The 23,247-nt window shown below is 35.9% G+C and overlaps 2 protein-coding genes across 3 annotated transcripts; one reads left to right on the forward strand and one right to left on the reverse strand.

Moving 5' to 3' along the window:
* Nucleotides 1-594: 594 nt before the first annotated feature.
* LOC137393414 (uncharacterized) lies at nt 595-7,768 on the forward strand. The gene is made up of 5 exons (XM_068079962.1): nt 595-688; nt 1,854-1,967; nt 4,472-4,549; nt 5,412-5,889; nt 7,229-7,768. Exons 1-5 carry the CDS (start codon nt 650-652, stop codon nt 7,363-7,365), a joined length of 846 nt encoding a protein of 281 aa, XP_067936063.1. The 5' UTR covers nt 595-649; the 3' UTR covers nt 7,366-7,768.
* A 1,166-nt stretch (nt 7,769-8,934) lies between these two features.
* On the reverse strand, nt 8,935-22,557 carry LOC137393210 (prolyl 3-hydroxylase OGFOD1-like). Of its 2 annotated transcripts, XM_068079660.1 has the most exons (12): nt 22,340-22,557; nt 20,389-20,543; nt 19,215-19,261; nt 18,571-18,668; nt 16,339-16,461; nt 15,855-15,946; nt 14,391-14,636; nt 13,398-13,477; nt 13,057-13,235; nt 10,920-11,075; nt 10,648-10,706; nt 8,935-9,116 (listed from the first exon to the last, which is right to left on the reverse strand). In XM_068079660.1, exons 1-12 carry the CDS (start codon nt 22,470-22,472, stop codon nt 8,961-8,963), a joined length of 1,524 nt encoding a protein of 507 aa, XP_067935761.1. In that variant the 5' UTR covers nt 22,473-22,557; the 3' UTR covers nt 8,935-8,960. The 2 variants fall into 2 exon arrangements, with proteins under 2 accessions (XP_067935761.1, XP_067935762.1); XM_068079661.1 differs by lacking the exon at nt 22,340-22,557 and having other exon boundaries at nt 19,215-19,315; nt 20,389-20,416.
* Nucleotides 22,558-23,247: the final 690 nt, after the last annotated feature.

The following is a 23,247-nucleotide window of genomic DNA, read 5'->3' on the forward strand; positions in this document are numbered from 1 at the left end:
TCGCTGCCTCACTGTAACAGCTACCATCTATTGCTGTTTCATTGTAACAGTTACTATCCGTCACTGTCTCTCATAGACCTATTAACTATACTAATATACTATATTAAGTATAGTTAATAGGTCTATGCTGTCTCCTGACAGCGATCTCGCGAGCTACACATTTTGTTACTATTTTTTTCTGACACTCAGCAGTGCCAACTGGCAGTTAACAGGTTTAAACGGCAGCTGGACATGTGGCTATGAATTCTAAAACGCTTTTCCCTCAGAGATTTTTATCAGCCCTAAACTCCATTGAATGTAGGGAGCTGCACAAAAGGCTGTAAAGATTACCGATGTGTACACAAGTGGCGCACACAATGTCCCTAACTATAATAAGTCATTGCAGGTAAATAACAGGCTATTGGCTTTTGTGATGATTATGAAGTTCTTTGTGTACTGAACTCCAATGGCAACCACTGTAAATTATAGCCATCGCTCCAACTTCAAATCAATAGGGTTCAGTGCAAGTACATCGCACTAAGTTGTTATAATGAAATTTGAGTCTATGTGGAACTCCAGAGCAACACTGCATTCTACAACATCCTAACTTGAATTCTTGGAATGATTAGCAGGGCAGTGCTGTCAAACTAGAGGGAAGAAGATATTCAAAATGGTCGCCCCGGCTGCTACAGAACTCACTGGTTCATGGGTGAGCATACACTATTTTTTGTAAATGTTTCATAGAGATTATGCATGTATCTCTAATAAACAACTTTTTGCTCTAAATCCTTCAGTTTTCGCATCGTCTGATTTGTCTCAACTGTCTATACTTAATATGCTTGCAAGTTTTTAGTAATTTTTTTAGTACGCTTTGATTTTGCATCACGTTTATTTTCAAATGTATATAATATCTGGCAGCGTCCAGATAGTAGTCATGTTTACCTTGACCTCACCTTGTGAACCTATGATTCAATGAGTTGTTGTCATTGTTCGTTGGATAGGTTTGCTGTTACCACAGAAGAGCGTTATGCAATACACTGGGTAGCATCTAAAATCTCAATTAGCCTTTGAACAATGTCTGCTCATTGCTGAAAGCATTCTAGGCGTTATCTGTTATTATAACAGACTTCATCCCTGTCTAACTATTTGGCTAATCCACTAACAGCGTCAATTATATGACTAGTTCTCGTAGTGTTTAACGTGATGCATTTATCAGTCATATTTGATTTTATCAGTTTACTCACTTAGCACTGAGAAACATTGCTTTTAGTAATGAATAGACTAGCACCACATGTTGGGCTTGACCTTTGTAGGCTAATAATGAAATGAATTCGATGCAGTAAAATTTTTGCTACAAAAACTCTTTTTACAATAAAACTAAAATTATTGTGGTCACAAAGGCTGCTTTTGTATTCTCTACATGTTGGGGCATGAGCAGGACAGAAAACTTCCAATCGCGTACATCCAAAATTAAGACAGAATTACCTCGGGAAAAAATGGTAGACAATAGTATGTAATCACTAGTATTAAAATACGTCATTGTTGCATGAGCCTCTGTATGCATCAGTAAGGACCATAGCCTGAGATCTTTATAAATAGTTAATATTAGCATGCTGATAACTCAATACCTGCAGTGTAACAGAGTTGTTGCAAGTTGTTGAATGTTAAACTTTCCTATAGGATTTGATGAAGTAATTGCCATGTTGATTACGTGTTGTTGAAAACAATATATAACTACCAAGTTTTTGGAACTGCGTAGGCCTGTTCAACTGTTAATCGTGTGCTCCTTTGGCAAGAGGTACGTGTAAAGAAACCAAAAGTGTCTAAACTGTATCTTACTAGCGTCAGCACTGTATATTTCTTTTTGGTTTTAGCACAACTCGGGCTACTATGGCCACTACAGGAGTAGAATTCGTAATGATTTCATGAATGAATACAGGCAGAAGGCTAAACCACAACCTCCGCAGAAGTACCTGGATCGGTCAAGAGTAAGTCGAATTAATGCTTGTTGGCATAGTTTCACAAACATATATTTATACACATTTCGAAGAGTAATCTTTGCATTTAGGAGAATAACAGAAGGCAGGTGTTTACAATCAACGGAGACTGACAATAGAAGGAAACAGATGCACATCTCTTTTATTCTCATGGATTTTTGTTTTTCTTGCAAGCATAGATACCATTTTAAAAAACGTTTTCTTCCAGCGTGGATAAGTAGGCTGGACTCGAGAATATCTGCGGCCTTGCTCCAGCAGCGTTATACCAAGTTTTTATACAGCGATAGTGTAGTGACACCTAAGTGTACCAGTGCCGGAGCACTACGCTGGGTCGACAAGTAGATCCTTAGAGTGCTATAGTAAAGTGGTGGTTGTGCGAAGCCTTATGTCAAAGCATGTCTGAATATGAAGCAGCCGAAAAGCAAGACCTACATGCATGCACAGGTACGATGCCATTGATCGCTAAGGCCGTTTCCCTTGCACAAAGATGGCGCATTTCACGGGTGCTTCACTTCCAAACAGCGACACTAAATCATGACAGAATGAGAGCCACACGGTTGTTACCATGTTGGTATGGCAGTGCCATGTAGGGGTGTATCGCTACACCATGTCTGTATCAAAGTTTAGTAGTAGTAACATTGGCTAAAATAAAAACAATTTGTAAAAATAATCAAATAGCATTCAAGAATAATACTGGTAGACTCCAAACTCTCATCAGCTGTGATGCAACGAAAATAGACTTTAGATGAGGGAATGAGTTGAATAACACTAATTATGTTCAAGGTCTGAATTTCAATACAATCACATGAACACCTACCTGGTTACTTAATCTAACTTCTCTGATATTTAATTGCGATTGCTCTCCTGCAGCTTGATATCACGCGTGTCTTAATTTAGATTCAAATCTAGCAACCAATCCTCATTGTTTAACTTTGTAGTAAGGTCAAGGTCTAGGTGATTATTGAGTAAATAAGCTGCATGATTATGGTCTGTCCAAAAAGATACATTTAAGTGCTTAGTAAATTGTGTCAGTATCAGGACTGATTGGTACTGAGCTCTGTTTGAACATAATTTCATAATATTGATGGATGACTAAAAGTGTTTTAGTCACCCACAGATTAATTTGTGAGCTGGTTGCAAATTTTTCTAATATGGAAAATGGGAAAAAGCATTTATAGCAGGCTTCATGTCACCAAATAATTTGCAAAAACATTTTGTTTTTGAAAGTTGAATAAAAAATAATTACAAAAGTTTGATTAAAATTCTCAAAAGCTAGTAATTAATAACATAACAACAAAGTGTTTATTTAAAGATAAGTTGATGAAATGAACTAGTAATATTATTACTCGCCGCCATCTACCTGACATCAAACGCTTCTGCCAAAGAGCATGAAAAATGTTATTGCTAAAATACGCAACCAAGTAAACGAGTTACTACATGCATGGGATCCTAATCAATATTTGAAATGAACCACTCTATTCTCTTCCCACGTAGCTTATCAATTGTTTGTGGGCAGTTTTAATTGATGTCTAGTATTGGCTGAAGTATAAACATCCTGAGCGTAGCTATCATGAAAGCAATACTGGCCCATGCTTGAAGGTAGTAAATATCGATTACGTTAGGCTGTTAGAACGTAACACCTGTCAGTTGAACTTACACCGGCTTCTGAAAAGTAAATACTTAAAACGTGTCACTCGTATGAATATAAAAATGCTATTCTCATTCGACGGTCGAATTAGTCTTTCTTTTATGATTGATCGTTATGTAATATGAATTGAGTTTGATTCAAAAGATGAGTTGTAATGCTGCCACATGTGCTTGAACAATAGGTTGTTATTTTTACTGTTAATTAGGTGTATGAGAAATGCACTGCTAGGCAGCAGTCTAAACCGAAGGCTAAACAAACTATAATTATTTGAGTGCTTGTGAATTTGTGAGCCTGTTGCCTATTGGACCCAAACACTCATCGCCTCCCTTGCACCTTACCTGCACCTCATCCGCTGGCATATTAGCTCCTCCCACTCCTCTCCTCTGCTGAAACCACCTGTCATTCCTTAGCGCCGTCTCTGTTTCATACTAGCCTGTCTATATCTTCCTCTCTGCTTACTCATCTCCGCCAAACCAAATGCCCCACACTAGCTCCGCCTTTATTCCATCCTGCCTCCTTTCCTGTCTCCTCTACGTCATCTTCAACCTTTTCTTCATTTCTCCTGCTCACCGTTCCTGTCTTTTTCCTAAAACCCTTCACTCGCCCATTGTCTTTATCTCTATTTCCACCTGACACTGCGCCCTTTCCTCTCCTGCCGGCTTTGTTGACTTGATTGCTGTTCATTGAACATGAATTTCCTGTCTAACATCTATAAATAGCAATGATCCAGTGTGGTAGGAATAGCTACAACTCATCTCCCGCAAGCATCTAGCACTAAAAGAATTTAATTCCCAAAGCTCACAAGCCATCCCTTATGTCTTGTTATCCCCTCCTGTAATATTTGAAGGCCCCTGTGAGAAGGCATGTGTTCTCCAAGCATGACAACAGAGAGCGCTACAAGGACAATGCATTGTACTTTGCAGACGTAAGTTCTTACAAGATAATAACTTGCAAGCATTGTATAACTGTCCTTCTTATCAGGTAATATTAGATATATTGGAATTAAATTGGCTGGACCAGGCATTAAGGGTTAGATGAAAACACTTCTGTTTAAATTAGAATGCCTAAATACAATATATGATACAGCCTTTTGATTTACATTAGGATATATAAGCTTAGATAGAATGTGTAAGTTTAGATTAGAATTTGTAGGTTTAGATTAGGAGGTGTAGGTTTAGAATAGAATGCGTAGGTTTAGATTAGTGTATAGGTTTAGATTACAACCTTGTAGTTTACATTAGGATATATAAGCTTAGATAGAATGTGTAGGTTTAAATTAGAATGTGTAGGTTTAGATTAGGAGGTGTAGGTTTAGAATAGAATGCGTAGGTTTAGATTAGTGTATAGGTTTAGATTATAACCTTGTGGTTTACATTAGGATATATAACCTTAGATTAGAATGCGTAGGTTTAGATTAGAATGTGTAGATTTAGATTAGAATGTTTAAGCTGAAAGTAGAATGTTTAGGCTCAGGTTGAATTGTTTATTTTTAAATTAGATTGCTTAGGTATAGAATAGAATGCTTTGAATTTTTAATAGAATGATTAGATATACTTTAGATTAATAGAGCCAAAGAGGATCAACTGATTTCAGAAGAACTCGATATAAACTTCAAGTTAATTGGAATTAAAGCAATTAGTTTTAGATTTAATTAATTAGACTTGAATGAGAAAAATGCTGAATGTTTTTTTATAGAAACACGGCGCTAGAGCACTTCAAATAGACATTTAAATTTACTGAAGTGTCTATTTTAAATTAGCTTTCCTATATTAAATATTTTGATGCAGGGCAATGGGAGGAGACAAGTACACAAAGCAACAGTAAACTACAAGCCAGAGTTTATTGCCTGGATGCCTCATAAAAAGGAGATAATTGACAAAAGGCAGCCTCTAACTTCAGTTTACCGAGAGAATTTCCACAGCGGAGCCGGTGGAGACAGAGGTAATCCTCACGCGCAGCTCTATTCAAAACAGATAGCGAGTCAAGCGCCACTGATACGCCAGAAGACAGAAGATGTCCATAAAAACCAGGGAGTTTTCAACGACTCGTATCCGACCGACACAAAAAATCACTTCACGACAACATATAGGAAAATACATTGTACATCGGACCCAAGAAAAGAAGAGGCAAGGGAAATAAACACAATATGTTATCAGTCAGCCAATAGCCAAATGTTGGAAAGAGCAAGGTCGGTTGGTCCAGCGCAGCTGAGGGAGAGCGTCGCCAGCTGTCTTAGCTGGGCAACAAGAAGACCGCAAACATCTGGTAGGTGGTTCTGTTGAAAATCTCTGTTACGAATCCATATTACATTACATTAATTCTGCCTTGAAGAATTTTATTTCACTAATTGAACAGGAAGGATTATTGGAGAAATATTTTAGAGCCTTACACCATGTGTGTTTTATTTCATCAATTAGTAAAAATATAACATTAAACAAACAAATATAGTTAAAAACTTACAATATTGATTGTTTGAAAGAAAAATAAATGAAAGCCTAATTCCTGCATAGTAAGATGAGGTCCCCATGTGCAGTAGTACATTAACTGAAGCTAGTCGAGGCACCGAGCTTACAGAAGTTGGCATAACTAAAGAATGAAAACAACATTCACTATTTCATCAAAATAGTAGGCTGGTCTTGATTAATGTAGATTTAACAAGTGGCTCTTGACATCTCTTTTAAAGTTACTGAGTGTTGAAATTTCATGTAAGTTTATTAGGAGATTGTTCCTTTAGGATAGAACTCTGTATTCAATTGTTTTTGCAACATGCAATAGCAATATGTTTATGTATGTAAATCCCACTTTGCCTGGATGCGCGTTAGTTGCTAAAGTTAAACTCTATGTGTTTCAACGTTTAACCAATCTCATACAAACCTCATGAAAATGCTCCGCGCCTTCCCCCGGTTTGCCAAAAATATTTGATTTCAAAGTCTGTCTGGTTCCTGAGAGCCCACCATCTGCATGCACTTGATTCATACAGATGAATCTGTGACGTTACAAAATTCAAATGCATTAAGGACAAATTCCCTCAGTGAACGCATTCATGGATTGTTGTTGTAAACACAGTGTAAAAATTTGTGTTAAAAATCTACACACCTGCTGCGGGCTATCTGATTGAGGAAAGAAACCTCAGGCAACGACAGGCTTACCGTTAGTTTGTTAATAAAATTTCACTTTCTCGGCTTTTTCTAGCATCATGTTTTCAGTCATAAAAGTAATTATCACAATTGCAACCATTTGTTTTTGACAATTTGAAACAAAAGGTTTCCCGGCCAATAGCAAAACTGACAAAGGCCTGCGAAACAAACGCTGGAAGTATGTACCAAATGCTAATGTTATCAATGCCAAACCTTGTCTTCTGAAGTTATGACTTGAAATTAAAATTGGCCAGGATGTTGTTACTAAAATACTATCATCATAATTTGCATTATTCCCCAACCAGGCAACAATGATATCACATCCTCCATTGAGGCCAAAGGATTTTTTAACTAATAAGCCACGGTGTTTGATAATTTCTGATAGACTAAGCAAATATTATCTAAACTGATAAAAGGTAGGAACGTGTTGACAGATTGTGTTAATTGGTGTCACTCGTTCATTACAGCTCTGCCAAACACCGAGCAACAAGCGAAGATTAGCAGAAGCACTACTGATGCCACGCCTCTTATACCACCCTCCGCATCCAATCAGCTAGCTTCAGTAACTCAACCGACTCCTGGCCCTGCAGCTTTGGTATGCTAAAGATTATGCATACATTCCTCACTGCATCAGGAGCACAAGCTACCTTCGCCCTACCACCATAGGATTTTGGAAATAGATTGCCTGTCACTAAGAATTACAAGGCCAACAACCTGACTGGAGTTTTTAACAACACTAAACACTGGTTCTACGGTAGAGCTAAGAACCCTTTGTAAACACGATTTTGTTGGTGTGTGGCTTCACAAAATGCAAGATGGAGTTTTTTTTTGCTCAGGTTGTTACAAGTAATTAATCATGTTATGCATTCTTCCAGGATCTAGTTTTATATTTTAATACTTGTTTAAAGAATTATACAGCCTCTAGAGACAAAACACTGGTTTATGATTTGCATAGCACCTCAAAACAAGGGATGCAAATCCAATAGCATGATACAGTCAACCAATTAGCACCCAAGACTGCTGCGTCTGATTATATTATGTAAATATAACTTCATAATAAAATTGTTTAGCCTCAAGATTTGAATAAATGTGAGATGACATTCAGTTGCTTTGTAGGAGGATCTCGCAACATACGGCTCATTCTTTATTATCGACTACATAACTTCAGAATGCTTTATGGTTTGTAGAGGCTTGGAGTGGACAATTCCCTTCAGATACTTGAGACTTATAAAAACTAGCCTAATTTTTGCTTGGCACATACATTTACAGAAAGAAACTGTCTTATGAAACAAACTAGTACATTCAAAAGCTTTTTAGATATCAAAGTTTTTTCATAGACAACAGTTTCACTCCAAAGGTATTAGAAAATAAGAAAATGTTTGAAAGATACTAATTATAGAACTTAGAATATAATTGTATTATCAATTTTATAGATAGAATTCTATAATAAGTCTTTGTGTCTGCACGAATTGCTTTTTCAAAAATTATAACTGGTTCAGACATGCTGAATCGATTGCTTAATGGACTAAACGCGTGTTAAATATTTTTTCACATAATACAGAAGAATGAACTAATTTGTAACGATCACTTTTCATACCATCTAAACAAGTTAAACTAAACTTACTGCATTGTGAATAATGTCTCACTTACTAGCCAGTAGCGAGCCACTCTCAAAGAACAAAGAAGCTGAATGTCAGGTAACGGGGTGAACAGTCAGCGAAACATCAAATTATATTCAAAATATTGTCAATAAAAGAAAATTCAGTGTTTTGAAATGAGTTACGATTGAAGGGAATCACTGTACTGATGAGTCACTCTATTGACGAGGTCGCCTTAGGAGACAAGGCAGCAGTAAACTTATCCCAACTACTATCAAAATGTCTGGCAACATGAAACACATCTTTTGGTAGCTAGAAATACAGAGCAGTTTTTGTTCTTATTGGATGGAAAAGGTGCGTATGTCATGCATATCATTTTGTGAGAAATTGAACGAATTGAGTTAAATCTGGATGCTGTTCATTGACCTTTGTGGACACAGAAATCCTAAATCTAGCGAGTGCATGCCAAGTGTCAACCTTGAGACCAAACCAGCTCTTTAAACACTAATCAAGTGATCAATATCGCTCAATATACATGTAAATACAACTGAAATATTACAAGCTACACAGTGATATAAAATTATAAATGTATTTCGGAATATTAGTTTTCAATTTCATGATACATTAGCGCAATGTCATAGAAACACGGAGGATCAGTTTCTGAAATTCTGTGGTTGATGTGCTTAACAAACCCCATAGCTTCCGCATCCTTGTAGACTAAGGAAAGACAATTCCTTCGAGGCTCCACTGTTATCAACTACAAACCAAGACATGTAGCACAACATAAATATATTGAGCGGTATAGCAAATTAATTCACCAGTGTTAACTTTAAACCTGTGAGTCGAGACACTTGTACATCCTTGTTTAAAACATATACATGATACTTATCATATACTTGTATTATATATAATAATATAATATTACCACCATTATCATATTTAATTTGGAATTAGATAACTTCACCGAATTCCTTAACGATTGTTGTATGGCTCGAATGTAGGTCTGGACCAAAAACTTTGTTTAATTTAAATGAGCTTCCCTCCTTACCTAACAAACTTTGCAATTGCAAAGCTTATGAATTGAATTGTGGGAATGCAGTGTGAATTGCCACACTGCCTTCCACCAAAAACAATCAATCCAGATCATGAAAATGTTAGCATATATAAAACAGCATTCAAATAATAACATTGCCTTGCAGGGATGAAACAGAGATATATACCCTGGCTACATTCTTAACATTATGACGAGAGACTTGTCAAATTACAAACCACCATATTTACTATTTGAATTCACTAAAATCAGAGATTAAAGGTTGACTTGCAACAAAATTCACATTACAGTTATTTGGTATCCAAAAATTCACCATGTCTTACTCTGTTGTGTTGTGAGTGCCAAATATGTGGAAATGTGATTACAAGCTCTTAAAAGCTCAAAAACGAAAAGCAGCCGTAGATTGGAATCTCTTTATTTCGATGACGCAGCCACGAAATTTGGTTATCGTCTTGTCACGTATGTTCTCACGTGAATTGAAAGGCCAATACAAAGCTCAATATAAAACTTATCGTAGTACTAGTTTATGACTAACACTTTAGGTTTTACCGAAGAACCGGTATCAAATATAGATGCTCGCTACTTTACAGTTTTGTTTCGGCATTATTCAATTGTCAAGTCGTTCTCTGATCTCGTGACCCAATACTTAACAAATAATTTTAGCAGCACTTTTCGATTATCGCAGGTGACCAACAGGCTCGTCATGATTATCAGACAATGATATATACTCTTTCGAGCTAAGGTTAAAAAGTTTAATGATTTTTTACGGTAAGTTATAAGATATCAGTGCTAAAAGTGACAGCATTAGAATGACGATAAAACAGACGCATAAGAACAATAGACATAGTTTTATTGAATGCGTGAAGTACATTTGTGAAAACATTTCGACGAATAAGGTTGCAAGAAAGTGTAAACAGAAACCATCTCTCACAACTACATCACATTTGAGCCGTTTTGGAAAGGGAATCCAAACTATGGCGGTCTCGTGTGGCTGCGATTTTCTGTTCGTTTTTGTGCTTTTAAGAGCTTGTAATCACCTTTCCACATATTTTGCACCCACAACACAACAGAGTAAGACATGGTGAATCTTTTCATATTAAATAACGGTAATGTGAATTTTGTTGCAAGTCAACCTTTAAGAGTAGTTAATCTATGAAAAAATAGTCATTCATATACCAGCTGAGTGGCAGCTGCTAAGGGATGATGGGCAATGTATTAGGAATGTGTATTTGTATACCTCCTCATCCTCTCCCTTGGCAACATATGAAGTATAACCTCCTTGCTTCTCATCCCATGCTGCAACAGCAGGTGGTATATATAAGGCGCTTTACAACTCTGATATGGCCTGTTTGCTACTGCGCTATTATATATACCATATTGAAGAAGTTGACACTGTACTCACACATATTGTATAAGGATGGAAAGTCTAAAGTACGTCATCAAAGACAAATATAAAAAGAATCCATCATCAGGAACAAGAAATGGCATTAAATACGCGCAGCGACTCACAATCACAGTTGAGGTGAACAAAGGCTTCGAGGGTGCACTCTGTTTGTTGCTCCATTTGCGTGTCATGAAGGAGTGTGTAAGATCCATGTGACCATCTCCTAACCTGGTAAGAGACGGTTCCTGTCTTCATCTCCTCTCCTCCTCCACTACCATTTGCTGCAAGATTCACAGCTAAATTGTGTAACAGAACTAATTATTATGCACACTAATTTTACGACAACAGCCATGACAAAGAGCGTTATACAAATGGAATATCAAAAGTACATTGGCCTTGAAAGCAATTTCCAAGCATTTCAAAACCTTACAAAAATAAAGGTTAAACAATGTTTATTGCATTGATAGGATAAAACAACCTATTGTATTAAATACATATATATTTGAAGTGTGTGGTAGAATTTGTTTGAAGATATTGTACCAAAGCACATAAATAGTTAAAAGACTTTACTAATGCATCCAAAGTGTCATTTTTAATTCAATAGAACTAAATAATATTCTCACTAATCTATATAATCTATATCTATATAATTAAATCTCAGTGTTTGTCTGTCATTTGTTTGTCCAGTTATAGCGATAAAGTTTTAGCAATGAAAACCACCTTCATACTGGATTTAAACTCGCAAAATTCAAATCGGAAGTCTACTAACAAGCGCTCATAGCCACAAGGCTAAGACATTCCTAACACAACCAATGCTCTTACCATATAATATATATTCTTTTTACGGTTGCAGACGCTAAATTAATACAGTACGTCCTCAAGTTATGAGGCCCTTGTAATAAAATTTTTTATGTCCTATTATATAAAACATTGTTTGTTCGTCCTCGCTATATAAACACAAAATTTTTTTTCGACTTTTTCCCCAAATGATATCAAAAATTTTTCTCGAAATTAAAATTTGGTGGTTGGTGTACTGATGACATAGAAATAACAAAAATGCCGATATGCTATTCGCCGAAATCCCTCCCACAACACCTGAAAGAGATACGATGCTCGCTTACTCTATATCTCAGTCCAGCGTTATTCATTACTAGTTGTATTCCCAGCGTTGCCCGGGTAATAAAAAGTCTTTAGACAACAAATTTATTTTTATTTAACATATACAACATTTACCACTTTAACTTTAAACTTCATACCATGATAAAAGTGTTACTGGATAAGGAAGACATTACTGGATAAAGTTTGTAAACTTCTTGTGAGACACTTCCTTTAACACTTATCACTGGAAGCTTTTTATGATACTCACTGTCACTACTACTGAGTATTTATTTCAATAGTAATAATAATGTTGTAAGCTATAGTAATATTGGTAACTCTACTGACTTGGAACATGCTTAACTTGTCCACCAATGTAGTGTGAAGAGACAAAAAGTGTCCAAACTGACTCTGCAAAACTTTTGTTTTTTTATAGCATCAAACAAAATAAAATTTTCGACTTAATTTAGCTATTACTTGCTAATTATTTCACATTTACATCTAGACCTTTTTATTGTCGTTTTATTTTTTTAATTTATTTGACCTACACGAAACATTTTCCTCATAATATGAGGAAATGTGAGTTTAAAAGTTGTTTGAAAAAAGTTTGAAAACCTTTACAGTTTTATTTATTTTTAATTTAGTTGTCCTGCACAAGACCATTTTCTCATGATATGAAGTTTGAAAATTACAGTTGTTTGACAAAGTTTGAAAACCTTTACAGCTGTTTTTATTTTCTCTCTCAATTTATTTCAACTACGCCAAACACTTCTCTCATGATAGGTAGTTTGAAAGTTAAAATGGAAAATGTTGTTATATGTTAAAGACAAATCAATTTTCTGTAGAACTTTTTTGTAGATCTATGGATTTTTGATGATTATCTATTGGAAAATAGTAATAGTGACAGTATTTTCCAATAGATAATCATCAAAAATCCATAGATCTACAATTTATGAAACCCGCGGAGCTGCAATGCTTCTGATCATCGCAAAGAAAAAGAACTATAAAAATGTGTTTTTGCAAGGCAATAGTAAGGTCCGCGTGAGATGCAATCATATTGTTGTTTTTTTATTAAATATGATAATAATAAAATCCTTTGATTTTATTATTATCGTAATAACAACTTGTGTGAATCACATCTAGTTATCTGTGACCTAATTTGATTACCTGATGTCTTAGACTTCTTAGACTCAGGTTCATCCTCATCCTCGCTGTCTGGTGCGAGGTGGTGGAGCTTGAGCCCCGTAATATTTGATAGAGTGAGTAAGACTGCGTCCGATATTAAAAACTGAAGGCATTCCTTAAGGGAACTCGGCAACGTATCCAACTCAGCCACTTCGATATTCCTGAATATTATAAAGAAAAGTATAAACCACTGCTAGACACTATCACTGAGTAAACTCCAATTACAGCGAGCAGCATCAACTCAACATAATATGACTTGTTTGCCCATCACCCACCCTCCTGTATAGACAACACACATATCATAAGAGGAAACAACTCCTAACCTTTTGACAGCTGGTCCAATCCTCTTCCATGTGATGTCATCACTTGTTATGTCTTTACATATTCGTTCATAAACCGAGGTCTACATATGATACATGCAGGTGATACAGTGTAGTATCGTTTGTAAGATACATATCTGCATAGATATGTAACACTAACCCATACTGAGTGAAAAAGTTACACAGCAAGTTAGACGTCTAATATTAACTCTTTCACAACCAAATCAATCTCTTTACCGGGACATAATTACATATTCGGTAAAACCCAATATTAGACAAGGGCCCATATAAATTGTCGTGACTTTTCAACCACTATGAAAGTGGTCTATGAAAATGTTTTGATACTACATTAATCAGCATAAAATTTTACATTATAAAAATAGATGGCATGCAATACACTTGATGGCATAAAAATGCCACCAGTGTTGCAGAATGGGTGCAGACACTTTTTCAGCCATTTTTGCCACTACTGTGAGCATGTCCGAGTGGGACAATTTATCAATATTATTTTTGCTTACATCATTATTATTACTGCTAAAAATAAAATTATATTTCTCAGTAGTACTATTGTTCAATAAGAATCACCGAAAGTCCTTAGATCTAAAATTAGTCAAGCCTTTGTAGATGTAATGCGTCTGACACGACTGGTTATTGTTAAGAAAAAATTGCAATAAAAATAAAGTTTTTTGTAAAGTGAAACTACGCTAATGATGAGTTTTAAACAGATTTTCTATTGGCTCAACGCATGAAAATAATTGTTTCCTTTCATTTAAGTACAGATATGACAGGCTAATTAATTAATTATTAATTACTCACTAATCAGAAACGTTTTGTGCGAAGCCTGTTAAAGCCGCACCATGCAGGTCTTAGCTATACGCAAGTGCTTTGCAGAGCCATACTGCGCGGCTCGTGGTAGCGAAAAAAATAAGCCATATAAGTAAAAATGCTACACAGCTACATAGACATATAACACTAACTCATCTAAATAAAACCTACATTGAAAAAGTCTTGAAGTTGAATCTCCGACTCGACCTCAAAGGTCTCCTGTATCTCGGAGAGAGTCGCTGGGTTGATATATTCTGCACTGATGTACTTGTAGAAGACTTCCTCTTCTATGTCAACTGCTTGCTGTTTGCTAATAACTTCAGCGCTACAAACCTTCTCCGGTCGAATGGCGGGTGGTCCTCGGAACCACCCGGATAAGGATAGTCTACATTTAGACTTGGAGAGTACTTCTGCAACCTGAAAAAGAATAAATACCTTCAACAAACAGTTAATAAGGTAAATGAGTATTTACACTACACATTTTCCGGTTACTGATATAAAAATGCTCACGTGGCGTGTATTCGAGTTTGTGAATTAAGGCAGCCTTCGATTAGGTAGCTTTACCCTTGATAGTAAACATATCAAACACTAATTACATCTAGCAAGTTGTGACAAGATGATGGTACATTGGAGATTCGGACTTGGGATGGTACGACTAACAAGACATTCTTGTACACAAATCTCGGTAACATATTGTTGAAGCATAACCAATAGTAGAACAATCAGCGTTAGTGCCAATATGATCTTTATGGCGGAAACCAATAACAAAGGTATAAATCAGTTTGACATTTCGAGTGCGATACCTTTTTTCACTCAGATCAATGATACTTTGACAATAATCTAGAGGAGTGGCTCTTAATCTAGGGTCCTGGTACCCCTTGGGGGTGTCAAACACCATCCTAGAGGGCATCAAACGCAAATCTCATTTATCAAAAATTAAGTTTGTGTGTATTAATAATTTGAGCATCGCGTGCAAAATGAGAATTGTATTTTTAGTTAATCGACAGTCCTATGAGCTCTATACAGAGATCATGGCAAAGTACAGGTAAATTTTTAAAACAACATTTTAGAAAATTAGAAAAAGTGGTTAATTGCCTTTTTATAAGAAAAGCATGGCAAATCTCAGTCTTACAGGGAAAATATGAGTTTGTGTTGTTCATCAACCTTTCAGAAAATTAAACTGTAAACAATGTATCAGTTGATGAACATTTGTCAGTTCTATCACACCAATCAACTCATGTTTAACAACTTTGTATAACCAAAAGACCTTAAAATGCTTCAGTAATTAGAGTCTTCAGTTTTTCATTATTTAAATACGTATAACTTGGCTATAGAAGTTTTGGGAAGAGAATGAAGTCTGTGTCACCATTTGCTTGGAAAAAAAATTCAAAGTTCAAAATTCAGTTCAAAAAATGAGTGACTTTAATATAATTTTATAATGTTGCAACAGCTTCTGGTGGATATTTTGCAAAGATCACAAATGTTTCTGTCTATTCTACCTCAGTTTTGATAAAACCTGGTATATAATCAAAATTACACAAAATAAAATTTAAATCCAATTCTGGAAAGTTATACGCTGTTGCTAATGAAATAAAAATATATGCTAACAGTTAACCTATAACAGCAGTTACAAACCTGATGGAAGGACTTGTGGGTGACTTCGAAAAAGAGAAATGAGTTCCTAGAAGGCACAATGGACTTGACTATGCTCTCTGGCAGACCTGTTTCTGAAAGAGTAAAACAACAGTAAAATGAGTAGGGATTCAACACTTATTCTACTTACTCTATTTCATTCCACAATTGGAAGCTGTAAATCGAGATTTAATGTTTCTTTTATACTAGAGACACATGTCCCAACTCCGAGTGACACAATGTTGAATGAAGAACTGTTTATTTCCAAAAGACTTAACCAAGCACAGACATTATGAGCAAAAATTTATCCAGGAAAAATGAATACTGGTAAGAAAATGAGTAACTGCTAGCAATGATGTAGGGATTATAAATAGTTCCACAAAGGAATGTCTGCACACACAATCTAAATTCTGGTCTTTTGAAATCAATCGTGTCATGCCGACTAACCTTTAGTCATTAGAAAAAAATACACAAATGAAACACTGACCAGCATCTGTTGAGAAGAGATCGAGGGCTCCTCCATCTGCTGCCTCCCAGTTCTCTGGAACCAGATAGTAGATGAAAGCCACACGCCTTCCCTCAAGTTCATCATCATGGCAGAGTAGAGTGTCTGTGAAGAGACAACAATATCTTATATCTATATAGTGTAGAGTGTCTGTGAAGAGACAACAATATCTTATATCTATATAGTGTAGAGTGTCTGTGGAGAGACAACAATATCTTATATCTATATAGTGTAGAGTGTCTGTGGAGAGACAACAATATCTACCATAAAGAGTCTTTCGTAACATGAAACATAAAAAATGACTGAATACATGAATATATATAAAACCAGTTTAGGTGACAATCATGAGCCTTGTAAATTTTGTAACAACTAATCAGTGGTCATAAAAAGTATAACATAATATGTTCTTGAATTAAAAGTGTTATAGTAACCCCAAAGATCGCATTATGTTGATAATAATTTTATTGTTGCGATATCACAGGTGAGTTGTTAACGTGCACTTACATACCCACGCCCTAAACCCCCATAGCACCATTTAACTTGGGAAATAGCCATAAGTCACAGGGAGCCAGATCTGATGAATATGAAGGATGTGGTAAAAATGCCATGTCGTTTTTAGCGCAATACTGCTTCACAGAAAATGCAGTGTGGGCGGGTGCATTATCATGGTGCCGTACCAATGAACCTATGCACTACAGTTCAGGTTTTTTGCGCTCAACTCTTTCCCTAAGACATCTAAACATCTCAGAATAAACATACTGATTCACAGTAGTAACCTGTGGTAATTACTCATGGTGTACTACTCCCATGAATATCGAAAAACGCAATTAGCATGGTCTTTACACCTGACCAAGACATCTTTGCCATTTTGGCCTTGGGGGCCCAGAGACTTTCACTGGCTACTTTGGAATTTAGTCTCTGGGTCGTAACCATACACCCAAGACTCATCCTTAGTTATTACCTCCGAAAGAATGTTTTATCATGCCTTACAGCTTTCCTGAAATCATTGCAAGCGTTCATCCTGAGCTCCTTTTGGTCATCAGTTAGCAAGCATCGCACGAACTTAGCTGCGACTTTTCTCTTGTTCAAATACTGAGTTAAAACTCTTTGAACAGTTTCAAAACCAAGTCCAGCCTCTCCAGATATTTTTCTAATGGTTAAACGATGATCTACCATGAGTAGTGACCTCACACTGTCGAGTGATAAACAAGTTCGTGCCGTGGCTGGTCTGCCAGACCTCGCATCATCTTCAGTGCTGTCTCTAACTTCACGAAAATGCTTGTGCCACTCAAAAACTAGTGTTTTCTTTAGAGCAGCATCTTTAAAAGCAATAATTATCATTTCAACTGTCTGAGTACTTGTTTTCCCTAATTTCACACAAAACTTAATGCAAATACGCTGTTATGATTGATTAGACATGATGATAAATTTGTTAAAAAATCGCGAGAAGCACCTGAAGACCTTGACATATCATCGGCTCACGTGAAAATGCGTTGTCATAGCATCCTGAAATTTTGTGACAACCCTCCAGAGAAGTTTCTCGGCAAACGCTGCAATGAGTTTTTCCATTATGCAAATATGCCAGTGTATACAACTCCATTCCAGGAACTTTTGGATCAGACTTCATACCGTATGTACTACCGTGTACCTACTATGTGCTTTATATTATAGTTCTTTAACTGAGTCCATGAACTAAATTGATTGCTAGATCAATTGTGTAAAGAATCCTGTCGATTTAAACTCTCCGTGAACTCTTGATGGCAGGGATAGATGTGGTCCATGAACTCTTGATGGCAGGGATAGATGTGGTCCATGAACTCTTGATGGCAGGGATAGATGTGGTCCGTGAACTCTTGATGGCTGGGATAGATGTGGCATCACAAGGAAATGCTTAATGCTGTTTAAAGTGAATTTCTTTTGTGAAACAGACAACTCCAACTTTTGTGAAACAGACAACAGGCTCCACAACAAATCTTCGACATTAAAACTTTCTGTGGCCATCCATCAACGGTTTTCCTCAACATTTTCGTATGAAGATTCATGGCACTGGTTGGCCTCCCATAAAATGACTGACTTTCTGATTTACCACCGACTAGCGAAAACTCAGTGATGTTAAACAAGGACAAAGGGTGATATGTGAGGAGATGAACTACAATGATATAGCTCAGGATTAACACGGAAAAGAAAAACCAGGAGAGGTGGTAGATAGCGCACCTGTGTACTTGTATTGGGCAGAGAAGAGGTCTATCTTGTCTGAGAGTTGTACATCAAGGAGCTGTGACAACCAGTCTTTGACCATGCCCAAAGCTGATCTAGCAAGTATAAAGAGTTAGTAGATCAAATCTAGATAACAAACATGCAGTCTAAGACAAACTATAAGACTTATAAATAATATATTATATATGTATAATATATATATATAATTTACAGAGATAAATGTTGTATGTTACAGAGAAGTTGCCTCTGGGATTAAGAATATAGCTGCCATAAAACTATCATCACAAGTTATATAAATGCTGAACTACAAAACAAAACAATTCAAAACAAAACCTACAAGTAAAAAGCTGCAATTTAAATGGGGTACTAAAGAACTAGCCTGCATGGATATACCTACACTATAATATATATATTATACTGTGTATATATATTATATTCACTATATATATAATTATAGCAATATAACACTGAAACTATCGGTAACAGAAATTGTCTCCCTTTTTCCATTGCTTCACATTCACAGCACGCTATCAACTTACCTGAAGCTCAGTTAACTAGATTGTTTTATTGCCAAAAGCTAGCTAGCTGCTCAACTTTGTTATATGACAACTCCAAAACTCATAAAAACTTCTTAGCTTTACCTCATAGACTTAATGGCTGGCTCTTCTCTGCCTTCCAGAGCATGAGTCTACATAGATACAGCATAGACCGCACTGTAGATTATATGTCTGTAGTCTCAGATCTATGGACAAGCTGAGTTGATTTACAATAGGAATTGTGGGAAGGTTAAGCTTTTAATCTTTGAATTCTTGCGAAAAGTTAGTTAATAGAAGATGAGTTTTCAGCTTATATTAAAATTGGTCACAAAATATTAGAATCATAGGTAAGATTGAATTGTATCCCCAATGTGACATGACTGGATTACAATTACCGTAGACGCTCCTAAAATGTAAATAGTCCATTCTAAGAACATTTATGTTATCCAGATTTTACATTCTACGAACAGTAAAATACATGTAAATAGCTTAATCCGTCCCAAGATCTTCCCAAACTCACTTCTTTGGTTCAATAAAATGAAAAGACTAAGCTTAACTTTTTATGTTTATGACGGTACAGTAATTGTAGTACTGGTGGTTTGTATCCACAACTTTTCTCTTTTTCTGATCCCTGACACTTGGTTTAGAATACATGATTAGATTACTGTAATTTTATATGAAGTTAAGGGGAGCGCACACCTTCAATGTCCATTTGAATCAATTTCTTTCACCTTTTTTCGCCACAGCAAAGTCTATGCTGTAAAGAAAAAAATATTGTATATCTAGTATAAAGTAAAAAAATATACAATACATACACCCTTATACGTCGGTTTCTCTCTGAAGTGCAGCAAGCCAGAAAACGACACTTTCAGGGCTAACTATGGAATTATCATTAATCAAATTGAATTTGAGACCAATTTTACGCCTTACATAAATCTTTACGTTTCGGGCAATTTACACGAAAAGATGTTTACCTTGTAGGGGCGTCTACTGTATATAAATCAGCCAAAAATAGAATGTAGTAAAAACGGAGTTCTAAAACATGGCTTTGAATTGAATCAAATATATTTCCTCTCTAAAAGGATGGACGGCTCCGACTACATTTGAAAACTTACTTGCAAAATATTCTTTGTTTTTACAATGACTTCATGTAAAACAAGTTATTGTCAATGCCACACTTAGGTGCCACTCATTCCTCAAAGAATTATTAGAAGTTACAATCATGGAGAAAAGAAACCATGCAAGAACGACTTAGCCTTATTCTAAAGGGAAGAGAAACCTGGGAGAATTTGAAGAGGTCATTGTTCTTTGGATGATAGTCTAACTGCAGTAACGTTTTTTGCAGACTGTCTACTAGCTGCTTGTCCTCTAGAAAGTTCTTGACCACACAATGGGCAAATGGTTCTGCACTGCAGGTAACATCTGTCTCATGGTCTAAAAGTAAATGACAGAACGGTAGATCGAATCGTAGCCTGTCTTGACAAACTGTTGTTTTTGCAGGGTTGTCCCCCGTCGCGCGGGCGAGCAATACAACAGCTTGTCACAAGACGTACTGCACCTGATGCATCAGCTGCACTTATAGGGAGTTGTTCTCTTCCTTCTATGCGGCTTGGTTGCGATGTTATGTCGGTCGCTCCATTGGTAATCATAACGGTTTTGCGCAAAAATTTATGTAGAAAAAAAGATTACAACGTTTAATCAGCGACCGGTCTCTGCGGTAAACTTTAGTAGAACTTGAGAACTTGGGCAACAACAGCGACTAAACATGTCTTATTTGTGCGCTCAGTGAGTTTAATTTCTATTTTAATTTCTATTTTGTATCAGTCAGTTTTATTTGTTCTTATGGATTTTATTTTCAATTTATTTTATTAAGTTTTACTAAAGTTTACAACAGAGTTGTAAACAACCAACAGTCTTTGTTTAAACGTTGTAATCTTATTTTTTTCTACATAAATTTTTGCGCGAAATCAGTTATGATTACCAATGGAGCGATTGATATAACATCGCAACTAAGCCGCATAGACGGAAGAGAACAACTCCCTATAAGTGCAGCTGATGCATCAGGTGCAGTACGTCTTGTGACAAGCTGTTGTGTTGCTCGCCCGCTCGACGGGTGACAACTCCGCAAAAACAACAGTTTGTCAAAACAGGCTAATCGAATCGCTGCCTGATTGTAATAAGAGTATATCATAAGCTTCTCATAGAGCTGTAGATAGTATGGTGTGTTATTAAGATTTTCAGCTTTTTGTAGCAACTGCTAAAAATCTGAAGTTCTGCTTCGCAAAAAATTTGAACTCGGTACCTCTGGGTCTGCAGACAGGGGAGCCAACCCATTAAACAATGTGTCCAACTAGCCAGAGTGATTAATTATAGCGCACATATTCATTACGTTGGTAAAATAGGCACACTTGAAGCACTTGGGAAAATACTAATGATTATTAACTAGCACGCTTGATCATTACGCATAAGGTTTATCAAGCTGGCTTCTGATGCAGCTCTTACTGTAGTATAGACTTGTACTAGCTTAAGTTACTAGCTTACCAGGTAAGTTCCTCAAACTCATTGGATATTCATTTTATTACTCGTTCAACATCTGTCATTCACCCAGTATTAGTATTATTTTCAAATATATTATATTTGAGGCCGCAAATTGTATTAAGGTATTACTATACTAAGGTATTTTTTGTTAAGTTACAAACGTGAAATTCCATGACAGAAATATATTTGGCACATGCTTATTCAAGTCCTTTATAAACTCCAATGAGTGGTGGAAGCATCATATTGGTTAACCAATCTGCTACATGTTCAGTTTATATTGTACATGCAGTTTTGATATAAAAGCAACTTGGGTAATAAAACTAAAGCCTGTGGTCCAAATGATAAGCATTATACTGATGTATTTTATTACAACTAGTACCCTGACAGTCTAGTGTGTCGTGAGAAATAATCAGGTGTGACAATAAAACACAGAGAAAAGGTACATAATGACTATTCGAAAATCCTGGTATTCGAACAATTAGCACAGGTGGTGCTAGTCTGCCAAGCCAAATGTTAAATTCCCATTTGGTGCAATATTTTTTCTCAACCTATGAAACTTGGTTTCTGACAGACAGATGGACACGACTCCTATTAACGTAAATATTTGAAAAATGACATATTTCTGGAAAGTAGTAAGTCCTTCATATACAAATAAAATGGGATGTATTCCATACAAAACAGAAATACCTTACCAGTCGTGCCGATGCCTTTCCCTGCTGTCGAGGAGTTTAAGTCGGTAGAGAAGAACTTATTTTGAATGTCTGTTGTGGGCTCATTTCGGAATATTTTGTGGATGGTAGACGATTCCATTTCTTCTGTCGTCATCAATTTTATATGATTCTATTTAAAATATGTGATTAATTAATATTAAACATTACCAAAATAATTTGCAGCAAATCATGATTGTTTACAACCTACAGTAAAGCTTCTTATAATTATATAACAGTCAGAGTGCATGACAAAGGTAAGAGGTGTCTAATACCAACCCCTCCCTTCCTTTGGTACCCATCTCCAAGATTTCTCACAAGTATATGTATCTCCAGCAAAATTAGATTATGTAATATGGTGCATACAATTCATAATAATTAAAGACCACTGTGCAACTATTTAAAAAACATTAAGAATGCATAAATGTATCTATTAGTACTAATAGAATAAGTAGTTACCCTTATATGATCTTTTTAACATTTATACTTGCTTTTAATAAAAAGGATGAATATGCTGAAAAATTTATGACACCACAAGTTCACTCCATCATATGCATCAGTAATATTATATACATGTCTCATGATGCCTACATGATTAGTAGGAATAAATATTGGCTCTTGAAAAGAATTCAAAGTGGTTCAGACAGTTAAACATTCCCTATATAACTGAGTTAACTGAATTGAGGATAGCACTTATTATGTCCTATGTCGGAGTGATATGTAAGAATCAATATATATATATTGAAGATTAAGATTCATATATATATATATGAATCTCAGTGTTTGCTTGACGTCTGTCATTCGTGTGTCCAGTTATAGCGATTAAAATCAACAAATGAAAAACCTGTTTCGCGCAGAAATTGAACTCGGAAACTCCTGTTCTGCAGACAGGC

This window comes from Watersipora subatra, chromosome 4, assembly GCF_963576615.1.
Source record: "Watersipora subatra chromosome 4, tzWatSuba1.1, whole genome shotgun sequence".
NCBI classification, from domain to species: Eukaryota; Metazoa; Bryozoa; class Gymnolaemata; order Cheilostomatida; family Watersiporidae; genus Watersipora; species Watersipora subatra.

Bases quoted from the DNA above. Each gene is read 5' to 3' on its own strand.
- LOC137393210 (XM_068079660.1), bottom strand. From the start codon at position 22,472: ATGACGACAGAAGAAATGGAATCGTCTACCATCCACAAAATATTCCGA. The intron at 16,462-18,570 runs GTGCGCTATCTA...GTCTCTTCACAG, and splicing joins TGCCCAATACAAGTACACAG to ACACTCTACTCTGCCATGAT. The intron at 11,076-13,056 runs GTAATCAAATTA...TGAATCTTGCAG, and splicing joins TAAGAAGTCTAAGACATCAG to CAAATGGTAGTGGAGGAGGA.
- LOC137393414 (XM_068079962.1), top strand. From the start codon at position 650: ATGGTCGCCCCGGCTGCTACAGAACTCACTGGTTCATGG. The intron at 4,550-5,411 runs GTAAGTTCTTAC...ATTTTGATGCAG, and splicing joins ATGCATTGTACTTTGCAGAC to GGCAATGGGAGGAGACAAGT. The intron at 5,890-7,228 runs GTAGGTGGTTCT...CGTTCATTACAG, and splicing joins AAGAAGACCGCAAACATCTG to CTCTGCCAAACACCGAGCAA.